This window comes from Chelonoidis abingdonii, chromosome 4, assembly GCF_003597395.2.
Source record: "Chelonoidis abingdonii isolate Lonesome George chromosome 4, CheloAbing_2.0, whole genome shotgun sequence".
NCBI classification, from domain to species: domain Eukaryota; kingdom Metazoa; phylum Chordata; order Testudines; family Testudinidae; genus Chelonoidis; species Chelonoidis abingdonii.
This window is the reverse complement of record NC_133772.1, coordinates 39,877,220-39,890,300: the sequence shown is the minus strand read 5'-3', so window position 1 is coordinate 39,890,300 and position 13,081 is coordinate 39,877,220. Positions and strand designations below refer to the sequence as shown.

Below are 13,081 nucleotides of genomic sequence, written 5' to 3'. Positions count from 1 at the left end.
GAACGATTAAGGAGTGGGAATTCTTTTGTGTTGTAGTTAGGAGGTAGCTCTGCGTCACAGGGAATTTGTGGAAGGGAAAGAGAGAATATCTCTATGTTCTTGTATTTGGGGTTTGTCTCTTTGTGGAATAGAGGAGACATGCTTCTTGGTATTGTGATGTAAAGAGATTGCATCAGTACTCTCAGGTTAGCCCAGAGAGGAAAGTCTGGGTGGGAGAGAGAGGGGGAAGGGAAGTGGGTTATTTCCCTTTGTTGTGAGACTCAGAGTCTCTGAGTCTTGAGGTCTCTCCAGGGACGGTTTTGGGGAGACCAGAGGGAGCCAAAACCCTGGAATTTTTGGCTGGTGGCAGCGAGATCAAATCTGAGGTGGTAATTAAGCTTAGAGGGGTTCATGCTAGCTTCTCAGGTTATGAACGCTAAGGTTCAAATCGGAGTAGGAAAGCTACAACAGCACTTTTCAAAAAACGAACAAGGATCTTAGTCCTACGTTACCTGTCAGTGAAAAACTAAATTTTCAAGACTACCATATAAATCAGCCCTTGCTGACTTTATGATAGCTACTACAGAGTGTTTGCTGACAGTTACTGAACTAGCACACTCTGTCATGTTGTGGAGCACTTTGAGATCGCTTCAACATAAAGTGCACCGGATAAAACTGAATTCCTTTCTCTTGTAAAAATGCCATTTGAATCATAGACCGGCTATTTACCAACGCACAACTGAGCAAAACCACAGCAAAGAGGTGAAAATATTCTGTATGATAGTGAATGCTGTAATTGCATTTGGAATAATATGTGAAGAAAGGGGAGAATAAACCTTTATCAAACTCAGAAATAAGAAACATTTTCTTTTTTGAAATGTGTAGTCTGATGGGATTTCAGGAAAAACAGGTCAGGATAATGGTTGATGGAAATCAGTTATACCGTCTTGAACTTGGGTGATGGAAACTTTGTATTTAAAAATAAAAAGATTTAAAGTCTTTTTTTTTTGCCTGTAAATGTTGTTCGTAGCACAGAGATTTCTGCTATAATGAGTCCTGTGTTATGGAAGAAATGGTTTTAATCAACCTTGCAGAAATAAGAACAGGAGTACTTGTGGCACCTTAGAGACTAACAAATGTATTTGAGCATAAGCTTTCGTGGGCTACAGCCGACTTCTTCGGATGCATAGCCCACGAAAGCTTATGCTCAAATACATTTGTTAGTCTCTAAGGTGCCACAAGTAGTCCTGTTCTTTTTGCAAATACAGACTAACAGGACTGCTGCTCTGAAACTTGCAGAAATAGAAATTCAGGATAAGAGTAGTCTTTATTAACATCAACTTTCTGCTCTCTTATTGCCTATTCAGTTAATCTGTAGGGACCACTGTAAGGTGACGCACTGGCAAGTGGGGATTTGGTTTCAGATCTGTGATGTCTGTAGAAAGAAGGCAGTGCCTCTTGGAAATAGACTGAACTGTCAATCAATAGCAACTCCAATGTCCGGTCAGAAAATATATTTAAAAAGTTACCTTCTGCCTCCTGGGCAAAGAAGATTCATGCTGAAAAGAGGGAGGAGGATATGCAAGAGGAAAAAATATGTCTATCATAATTGTATAGCTCCCATGACCATAGTATCTGAGTGTCTCACAATCTTTAATGTATTAACCTAATAATTATCCTTGTGAGATAGCGAATGCTATATCCCCATTTTACAGATGGGGAGCTGAGACACAGAGAGATAGAATGACTTGCTCAAGGGCACATAGGAAGGAAGTCTGTGGCGGAGAGAGTTTTAATGTGGATTTCCCAAGGGCCAGGTTAACTCCCAAACTACTGGACCATCATTCCTTTTTTAATAAAATAAATCCTTCCTGAAGGTGCAGGTTTGATTTGGACTACACATTCAAATTTTGACATGATTAGGTTCTGCCTGTCTTGGAAGGACACCAACAGTGACAGATGGCAAGTGTGTCGTTTCTCTGAAGGATGGTACCCAAACAAGTGAATCGAACAAAACAAAAAGTGAAAAATGTGTTCCATGGTGTTCTGTGCTAAGAGGAAACAGCAACTCATTTTGAAAAGAACTAGCCTACACTTTTAGGAAATGGCTTTCTGCAGCGTGTAGGAGTCTTAAAATCTTTTTTACTGATGTAGTGGCCTATAGGTAAATATTATGTACCGCTAGCTGGGGAGAATTTGGTTCAAATCCCTGGCATCAGTGTCCTAGAAACAGACCTCAAATGTACTCAAGTACCAGAGTGGGTATGCTATAATAGTTGGATAATGAAAATACATATATAAGTAAATTCATCAGTTGCAAAAAAAAAATTGCATATTTGACTATCTGTTTAGTTGGTTGAATGGACTGGAAAAAAACCTGATTTGCAAAGGCTATATTAGACCGTTGATGAAGGATGTTGTTGAGTAAACTATTAATAAATATTCAACCTGCTCTATACATATGCCACTTGGATGGATAAGTAGCTTTAACATTCTTTTAATGGTTTAAACTTTTCTCTCGAATAATTATAAAACTAATGTTATACCTGTGGTTTTAATTTATAGGTACATTGAAACCTTGAAGGAAAACAAACCGAAAATTGTTTGGGATGAACAAATAGCTGAACACTATTTGGAATACAAAAAGTGAGTGGCAGTCATTTACTTACTGCTCTGTGTGAACATTCTTGGCCTGAGTCCCACAGACACTGAATTACTACTTCTATAATATTAACTGAATTCAGCATACTGAGAGTCTGCAGTTTGTCAGCTATGGTAGCCGTGAATAGGAACATAAAAGAGGGTTTCAGGGGACAGAAATAAGCCAGGGAAGGGTGAATGAAGTAACAAATGTAGCTAAAACATACTTTAACACTTAAGTCTGGAGGATCAGATCTTCAGAAGCATTTTGGGTATGCAGAGCATCCCTACGTAAGTTATCTGTCAAGCCTCAGCTAGACCAAAAGTCTGAGATGCAATCTGGTGAGTGGTTTGCCATAAGTCTGACAAAATATATATTCCTAAAGGTGTTGCTCAGATATATATATCTGAGCAACACCTTTAGGAATAACAGAGCTTGGCAGATTCAGCCTTAGTGTTAAGATTTGTCGAACAGCAGACTCGGACATAGCAGAAATAGACTGGGCCCACTGAAGAACAATAAAAATGAGAAGCCATAAAGGGACTTGGAGAGACTAAAAAGACCAGGACAACTGCCTTAAAAAGAGCATCAAGAAGTATACAAAATAACAAAAGTTGTAGAAGACAAATAAGGCTATTGTCCTTTGTCATAATAAAAAACAAATAAGTGCTTGATACAAGAAGAAAACAGTTTTAAACAGATAAAAGAAATAATAGCAAAATCTTGCTAAACACCAATTGGTTACCTTCTAATAGACTATCAGCTACATGTGTGTCCTCTCTTTTTGGCAAAGATTCTATAACCAAAATGTCATTACTTTTATAAAATTCTATCAGTATATTTTCTAATATATTATAACTTATATAAAATGCATTAATCCAAATAAATTAATGAAGTAAATTTTGTGATGTATTGTCCTTGGATTAAAAAAGCATCATAATTCTTCAGTGAACAATTGATTTTTTTTTTCCCCCATGAAACTTCTTGGGTGAAACATTTTTAAAATGCTCCCTTTTTTAAAATGTGGCCCTGTCACTTTGACATTTTTTTTTTAGCTAAATCACCAGGGTTGCCACAAACATCTCTCACATTTTTAGACTTATGATACTTTTCAAATTTGCATATAACTGTGAGGAATTATTTCCCATATTTTTCATAACTCAAATCAGCTGCTCAAGGAGAAGCTGACAGAATTGTTGAGATTCATTAGCTAATCCAGCTCTCAGGTATTGCTTCCTTGGCTCAATAGCCTTTGTTGTGTATTTCCTTGCTTGGTTTCTGACTACATACACCCCTTACCAGAATTTAATCTATTCTTCAGCACTTTTTCCTCACTGTCATCCATACCCTGTCCCAGCCTCTCTGCAACTATGCAGCCATACTGGAGTGTTAAGGGTTTTTTTTTTACCTTATTTGAGGAAGTTTATAAAATTGTTCCCTCTTGAGGAATTTTGATATAAGATAAATAAATAACATATATATGTGGATTTGTGTTGCTCAGATAAATACATAATCTTCTGCATTTATTTGTTATACTTTTTCTGAAAAGGGCACCATGCAGGAGGTTAATCATATTTAACTGTTAAATGACTAGTTTTTGAATTGTTTCTGTAACTCTGTAAGAGGCGGCCTCTCTCATTTTGAATTCTTTGGTATGCTGTTTTGAAATTACTTTGTGTGTGTCAAACAATTACATTTTTCTTTGTATTGGGTAAAAATCAGTAAACAATGATCTGTGTTTACAACTTCTCTGTGCAAAGTCCAACTGAAGACTGAGAGCTTGTCTACACAGAAACTAGCTTGTGGCATGCTGGAGTGTGAATTTGCTCTGTGTGGACCCTGTTGATGGGTAGTAACAAGTCATTAATGTGCTTTGAGCTAGTCCCATTTCAAAGAGATTTAGATGGAAGTGTATTAACAGACTGGGGGGGTCCACACTGGAGGTTAGTCTGCAGCAAGCTAGCATGGGATATATTAACACTCAACATGCCTCTAACTAAATGTTTGTATAGAAGTCCTTTTTTTTTTTTTTTTGAGGTAGTGTTGGCACCTGAAGATGGAGGCTTGCTCTCAAAAGGCAAATCTGAGATCCTGTACTTGAATGGTTGGTTCAATGGCATTATTTAACTTAGTATAGCCATGCTTCCAGGGCAGTCCTTGGCAAATCAAACTTGGGTGAAGGGAAATATAGTCAACACTACATAACCTAACTTTGGAACCTGTTCTTTGAACATTCTTCTCTGTGAGCCTTTTGGAAGAGAAAATCAATCGGAGAGTAGACTGGGCCTGAAAATCCTTCTCCTGACTTCTGCCACCTGCCTGATTGACAACTGTGAGGATCATCCTGTCTGCACTGGTTTAGCCAAGCTACAGGAAAGAATTAGCATCTTCCCATCCCCACTTCCACTTTACAGAGGTTTAGCTGGGGTGAATGTTAATATGATCCGGAGCAGAAAATATGCTTCACTAGTGAAGTATGTCACCTGGGAATATATTGCATGCCTTCAGTTGCTAAGGCTATGTCTACACTACGCAGCTGGAGTCAGCATACCTTAGGTCGAGCTACTGCTGGGGTCTGTACCACGGGGAGTCAACGGGAGAAACTCTCCCATCGACTTACCTTATTCTTCTCATCAGGGGTAGAGTACAGGGGTCAACTAGAGAGTGATCTGCTGTTGATTTCGCGGTTCTCCACTAGACCCGCTAAATTGACCCCTGGTGGATCGATCTCAGAGCATCAATCCCAGTTGTAGTATAGACATAGCCTAAGAAGAGACCAACCTACATGCAAAGACACTAAAATACTGTATCAAATCATAAATCTTTAAACAGTGCACATATCCCAAAGATCGTTTGTGTAACAAGCAAAGAATCAAAGGTTACTTCTGCAAATCATTATACAAAGCTTCCTTCCTCAGACTGGCTTTCTATTTTCATATTAACTTTTGGGTGCCAATAATACTGTGTTCTCATTTTTATCATCAATAGAATTCACAGTAAAAACTCAGATTTCTCAAATCATTTGCTTCCTCTTTTCTGAGGGAAAAAAACCATGAAACTGACTTTAACCTCTGTCAGCTGAAAAACCTCACAAAATCTACCCACCCCAATGTCAAAAAGGTGAGTGAGTGTTTTCTTCATGCATCTGACAAAGTGGGTATTCACCCATGAAAGCTTATGCTCCAGTACTTTTGTTAGTCTGTAAGGTGCCACAGGACTCTTTGTCTCTTTTTATAGATGCAGACTAACATGGTTACCCCTCTGATACTGTTTTCTTCTTGTGCTTTGCAGAAATAAAGGAGGAAAGCATGTTGTCTTCTACCCAACATTAAAGGTATATCCATGTCCCTTCTTCACATGAGAGGGGGATAAGAGAAAAAGAGGAAAGAGGGTGGATACTGCTTTGCTTCCTTGCATTTTAGAGGAAATCCTTTGTTTTTGTACAAGAGGACACCCCATCACTAGATTCTCCCACATCAGCTTAGGACTTCTCCATGTGGAAAGTTAGTGCCCAGCAAGCTGAGTGTAAATCTACAGTCCACTAGCCTGCCGCACACTGAGTCACTATTGTGGATCCTGCTACTACACACTAAAAGTTCCCTGGAGTTCTTTAACCTCTATTGCTGTTTTAAACAGAGAGAAATGTAGGTCAAAGTGCAGTATGGAGTTTTTAGTGCACAGTATCGGGCTCTACACACCGCCAGTTAGTGCATGCGACAGATTAGTGCACTACAGATTTACAGGACAAGTTGTGTTAATTGACTTAAGACGTCTGGGAGAGTTGAAATTTCTGGTGACACAGTTTTCGAAGTGTGCATTGCAGTACATCGTGTAAGTGATGGCCCAAATAAAACTACTTAAGTGCGTAGTTCAGAACATTGCTTACTTCAAAGCTGTTCTGTATGTCCAGTTAGTCAGCATATGCTAGGTTGATGCACTAAAAAATGCCCTAACTGATGGGACTAATCTGGCTCTGCACTTATTGACCAGTGAATACTTAAAACTATAGTCTCCAGTCATCTGGCCCTAAGAAAAAATAATTTAAACAAATTTTTTTGTTATGCATTGTGTCTAATACTACAAAGAGAGGGCTGCATGCAGTTTCTAATGTTTATATTCAGCAAAAACTGATGACCTTCTCTATCCTTTTCTTAGTCCATCCAGTTGCGCTTAGAACTTGCAAAGGAATTGGGGACTGGAATAGCCATCTGGGAGCTGGGACAAGGCTTGGATTATTTTTATGATCTGCTTTAAAATGGCAGACCAATTGGAGAGACTTCATTTGCTTCACGGAGACTGCACATTCAATTAAGTGAGGTATTTGTGGGGAGATGATTTAAAAAAATTTTTTTTTGTAATATATATGAAATCTCTATGGAATTTGCATTTTTCCCAATAAAGAACCTGCTCTGAATTTCTGTACACATTGCAACATGATTGTATTTGAGAAAATGCACAGAAACAAAAGTTCTGCCTCTAACCTTTGCTTTATACAGTCATTAAAATAGACCACCATCAAGAGAACACTAGACTTCTCATAGTTTTCATGCACTATCTCCTAGAAGGAAATAACACAGACAGTGTAATCCTTATGACCCATGTTTAAGATGTAGATGTCTCATCTATCATTGGTAATCACAGAAGTAAGTGAATGGACCTACCAGTCTGGTTTGTGCATGGCAAATTTAATCTCTCAGATTTTGTACAAGAACTCCTTTGTAAATAGGTATTGATCTTTACGTAATAGTAAGGTAGGCATAAAACTGGATGGGGAAAAACATAATATATTTCTGCCAGGCTAGTAGAGAATCAAAACACTAACAGCACTTTGTTCTGTTCGTTTTTTGTATTTAGCAAATCCCGTAAGTAGCTCAAAAACATGGTAATTTTTTATTCTGGACTTGGTTCTAAAGTTATGTGTTGTTCACCAGAGGGGTTATCTAACTGCTGTGCTTTATCCTTAATCTGCTGGGTGGGTCACTTTGTAGTAGTATATTTTGCATTAGTGCTTAATTTGAGGAAATCCTAACTTCTAGCACCAAAGGCCTTAAAAATGCACTTGGGAAGTGAATAAAATTAAATGGCTAAGCACTGATGGCCTGTTTTTCAAAGATACTCCTCTGTTTCCCATTGACCTCTGTGGGTGCTCAACCCCTTTCAAAATAAGGCTGTGAATCGTTAATCTAACTTGTTTGTGCTTTGGAAAGCCTGCAGAGGGGACATCTCAAAATGTGATCTGTCAATTCATTGTGACTGCTTTTGCTATAATACTTGACGACCTAACCTTCAGCTTAAAAGGCATAAAAATTGTTGTTTTAAATAAAACAGATCAACACCCTTCCAAGATAGTGATTCACATTTACAAGTTTCACAAGTCCTGTGTATTTAATAACACATGCACTAAAATGAGATGCCTTCTAGGAAGCTAAAAAGGAAGTGCTGGGAATTTGAAGGGGGGATATTGATTGTCTGTATAGATCTAAGCAGTAGCCCTATAGATCCACTGATGTTCCTCTTGCCACTCATAGCTCTCAGTAAGATAACTGCTCTGCTTCCCCCTCACCTCCCTTGCTAGTAATTAATCTCAGTGGGGGATTTATGTACTCCTGCTGGTTTCAAGCAAATAAATCCCACTGTAATCCACCACTGATTAAAACCCTATTGATTTTCACCTCTCTGATTTAGTTCTGGCATCTCTCAACTCTTCACACTGTAAAGTATCCAACAGGGTTTACTAATCAGGGATCTTTCTTCCTTGCCATTAGTACTGAGGTAATTTGCTTTGTGAATCCTCTTGTTCAGTTAACCTGAACTTTCTGGTTCAGTCAAAAGCAATTTAAAGTAACATTGGCAATGGGGTCTAGAATAGCAAATGAATTTAATTCCACTCTTTTTCTCCTTTCAATGGAATTACAAAGCTGTTTTGTTTCTGCATTCAAATGATAACTAAAAATTATAACAGGTTGTATTGTGAGATGCATGGATATTTTTAGGCTAGTTAGCTAGAACTTTCAAAATTGTAGGATGAGGAAGTAAACAATATTTCAGCTCCCCTCATGGCAGTGGTCAATATACATTTTTTTTTCTTCCCACATTCTTTTCATTGCCTTCTTTTATATTCCTTGATTGTTTGCTGTGAAGCTCAAGTGTCACATCTGTCTTCCAGCTGAGCTGCATGTTTCGATGAACTGTCCTCCCCTTCCTTGCAGATGGAATGAACACCTCTCCATGACAGAAAGATCAAACTAACCCTGCTTATATCTTGAAAAATAAACACCAGAAGAGAAGTGCACTTTGTAGTTAGAACCATTCATAGTGTAAGTGCTTCAGGCCACAAATGTTGCCTTTTATCTCTAAGGTGCCTTGCACATTTATCGTACTTTATAAATAATACATCAGAAGAAGGAGGCAAAGGTATGATCTTTCATTAATATGAACGTCTCTTCAGTACTAAAATATACCCCTATGCAGTATAGCTAAATGAATGAATGTTTATTTTTTATTTTAAAGGAAACAACTAATCTGACTCCTAATGTGGCTGAGGGACTTTCTCTTCCACCTGTATAGAGTTAAACACTTTAGCTATATGCTTTGTGGGAGCATAAAAGATTCTTCTCTCTTGGAAGCATGTATTGGCTATGTGTGCTTTGTGAGGGCAGGAATATTGGATCTATAGTATCAGTGGTTGACCCAATTTAGAAATTCTTTGTTCCCATTAAAATAAGTAACATCTGTTGCACCACAATGTGAAGTAGAAAAGTGTTTCTTTCAACAGACCCTTCCATTGGCTCACTTTTCTAAGATATAATTAATAAAACAGTAGTTGTCTTTCAGCTGAATATGTTGGAAGACTAAACTTCTAGTCAAAACCATGAACAGGTTTCTGGCATCAGGAATATATTATTACTATTGACTTCAGATCATGTGCAGCAGTAAAGCTTTGATTTGAAGTAGAATGCACGACTGTATTAGTCACACTGAATATCTCTTACAAAGGGGAACTGTAGCGGGGTGATCACCCCGCTCCAGCCCTGGAAGAGTAAAAGCAGTCCTGGAGAGGGCTGCAGCTCTGAAAGCTGGGCTGATTGGGAAAGCAGCCACAGCTGTAGCTGGCTTAATAAGGGCCCAGCTCACCCTTATAAGAGGGCAGTGGGCCAGGAGCAAGTGGTCTTCCTCTAGCTGAGGAGGGAGATGGACCTAGCTTCCTCAGTGCTAAAGGGTACTGGTAGTGAAGCAGGGCTGGGGAGAGCCAGAGGAGCTGGGGAGCTCCAGGCCAGCAACTCCCCAGGCTGCAGGGCCTTGTTCAAGGCCCCTGGAGGTACTGGGTTGCAGGGAAAGGCAGCAGTTCGAAACCTCCCTTGCCTATGATGACTGGCTTATACAGACTGCAGTCGGCCCCAGTGAAAGAGGGCTAGATGGTGACTGGCAGTAGCCAATAGGCTGAGGCAAAGTGGGGATACAGGGTGGGAGTCCCCTGTGGAGGGGAGACCCAGATCTGTAGGGTATGGCCTGGAGGGCAGCAGCCCAGGTAAAAGGGCACCGGCGTTCTGGGAGGGACACTGGGGCCAGCGGCAGTGGGACACTGGCCTGCAGAGAGCGCTCTGAGGGCTGGAGAGCTAATTCCCCGAGACAGGCAGCAGGAGGTGCCGCAGCTGTGAGTCCCACCATGTCACAGGAACTTTGAGACAGAGTTTGTCAAGAGGCTTGGGGAAAATTCTGGCAGCAAAGCAGAGTTTGTTTTTAACTGACTTTTCCTCCTCTACCCCAATGCTCTTGTTTGAATTTGCATCAGGAGAAGAGTGGTAGCAGTTGGTTCTGCTGCAGTTAGTTCTGGATATGGAGTGAACATTTTATATTCAATTAACATTTTAAACATACTTTGAATAATAAGCAATGCTATTTTTCTCAGCCCTGTGTATAACTAGGTGCTTTAACAAAGCAAAAACCAGAACATAGTCCTGTATCAGGAGGATCAGTTTGGCCTTATGCCTGGGACAAAAGCATCTCATATTACTGAAGGAAACATGTCCCTTGTGTCAAGTGTACCCATGTTGAAAACTGGAACCTGTATAGAACCTCTGTGTTGGTGAATCAGCTTTGACAGTGTTTCGTGAAAAATCAATATTGTAGCCTGTGACTCAGTGAGACATTGCTTCATTGGGGCTACAGCTTTAAAGCCCTATTTTATTGCTCCTTTTTTGTAATGTTATGCATAGGTCTCAAATTAATAGTGCTAATGGCCAACACAACTAACCAAAAGCCCTACTGATATTTCTTCCTTGATAGAAAAAATGATTTTAGATTCTTCTAGGTAAGAAAGTTGGTGCGAAGGGAGACAATGTGAAGTAAAGGGTGATGGGAGGAGAAAAACCTTCAAACCACTCTTCACATTTAAACAAGACTTAATGAAATGTCATCAGCTTTCTTTAGGGTACAGATGATGATACAGAATAGCTTTTTCAGTTTGTATTATGGGCTGTCAGTCCCCCCTTTTTTTTTTGTATCTATAATAACTGTTCATTGGAAGCTTAACTACAATCTTTTCTGGTTATCTCCTTAGGGATTTGGGGAGTGTCTTGTCGTTATAGAGATTACAATTCTGATTAGTATACAGTACAATGGTTTTTGCCTTCAGTCAAAGAAAGAGCAGTGCAATATGGCTGTGTTCCACTTCTTCTGCAGCTTTAGAGACTGACTGCAGCCTAAATATTTTCTAGCCTCTCTTTTTATAGAGTCAATTTTTGGACTACCCCAAGTTTAACTATTTCATAGAAGTCATCAGTATAAAAAGTTTTTCAACAATTTCTGATATTTTTGTGAAGCAAAGATTATTGCCACCAAAGCCAAAACTGGGCCTTGTGTAACCTATCGGCAGAAACTTTAATGTAAGTGTATGTCTCTGTGTCTCAGTGGGTTACAGTCTACCAGCATTTCAAGATATGCTGTGTTGGAACAGCTATCGCCTGTATGTCAATTGATCCTTCAATAGAAAAAAAGAAGCCGCTTCAGTTAACACATTTATGCAGAAGGTGACCATGGAGTAAATAGAATATTTAATCACACCTATTTAACCTAAACCTAAGTGCTTTAAGTAGGCACTTGAATGTCTTATTATGACAAAACTTTATTACAAAGAGTTACTTTACAAAAATATGTATGGAAGGTAAGTGTTATGTTCAAACAAATGAACTGTGTTGTGTCAGTCTTTGCCAATCATATCCCTTGCTTTTTCAGGGTATATTTTAATATGTATTTGGGTACAAGTAAAACCAAAAATAAGCTATGTCTTTAATAGAAAAATATGTGCAATATTTTCATAGTGAATCAAACAGATCTTCTTAAAAGTGATGGGTGGAATAAACCTGTACTGACTTTCCAGCATCTAGAGTCACTGTGTTCTGCACTTTCTCAAGTGTAAGCACCAGGTTTTATTAAAATATATTGAACCTCCTTTTTTTTTCTTTTCTTTTTTTTTTTTTTTTTTTACTAGTTTGGTGATTACATTTTTAAGGAATTAGTTGGAAGCAAACTTAAGAACCATTACATTTACATTGGAACCTAAATATTTCCAAAACAATTTTCCCCAGGGCACTTGTACAATTTATCTTTGTCTTAGCATTTTTATTTTTTTTTAAAATTTACTTCTCTCCCAGAGAACACTTGCAGCCAATGCAGAATTCACAAAAGAATATATTTTGACCAGCTATCTTCTTTCCATCAATAGCAAAATCCTTGCTAATGAATTCTTTAAAACTTGATGACCTGCAGGCTAATCCCTGAAAGATGATTGACCCTTGTCATCAAAACTTGTGTGAAACTAACAATAGTGGCTAACACATTGGTGAGAAATATTCAGATTCAAACTTAGGTATCAGTGTTGTAACTGAATAGAATCTCAGTATCTGCAAGAGAACCAGGAATCAACTGATCAGTTACCTACACATGGTACTAGGATGTCCAAATTTTGATCCAGTCAATGCACTCAAAGGAAGGACACAATCATGGTAAGATTTAGCAATTATTTCATGTAGGAGCACAGGATACAGAATTCATTTTTAAAACTGCATCTCTGCATAAGAATACTCAACTCTCTAAGCTTTGTAGACCCCATTTCCATGGTTTTACCTACCCATATCTCACTTGAAGAGAGAGGCACTTCAGCTCATGTGAAAATGTTAATACCGTTTTCAGAGTATTGATGCCTTAGAAGTTTAACTCTTCTGATTTTGTTTACACAATGCTGCTTGGTATTAAAGAAATGGAAATTATTGCAGAATAGTGTGTCCACATGCTAGCTATCCTATGTCTGGTGCACACAATGCATGATGTGTACACGTGGAACATGCTACAACATATGTGGGTTATTGCACTTATTCTGTCACTCTAAGTGTAATGGCAACAGACCCCAGTTGTTGGCAGCTGGGATCAAACCTAGGACATCTTGAGCTTAATTCATGAGCT

The 13,081-nt window shown here is 38.7% G+C and overlaps 1 protein-coding gene across 1 annotated transcript in view; it reads left to right on the top strand.

The window, feature by feature from the left end:
- The window catches only part of CHID1 (chitinase domain containing 1), a 323,968-nt gene extending 316,934 nt beyond the window's left edge, over window positions 1–7,034 (top strand). The window contains 3 exon segments of the mRNA XM_075065078.1: window positions 2,545–2,625; window positions 5,912–5,954; window positions 6,776–7,034. Coding sequence (XP_074921179.1) covers window positions 2,545–2,625; window positions 5,912–5,954; window positions 6,776–6,874 — 223 coding nt within the window. The 3' untranslated portion in view covers window positions 6,875–7,034.
- The last annotated feature ends 6,047 nt before the right edge of the window (window positions 7,035–13,081 follow it).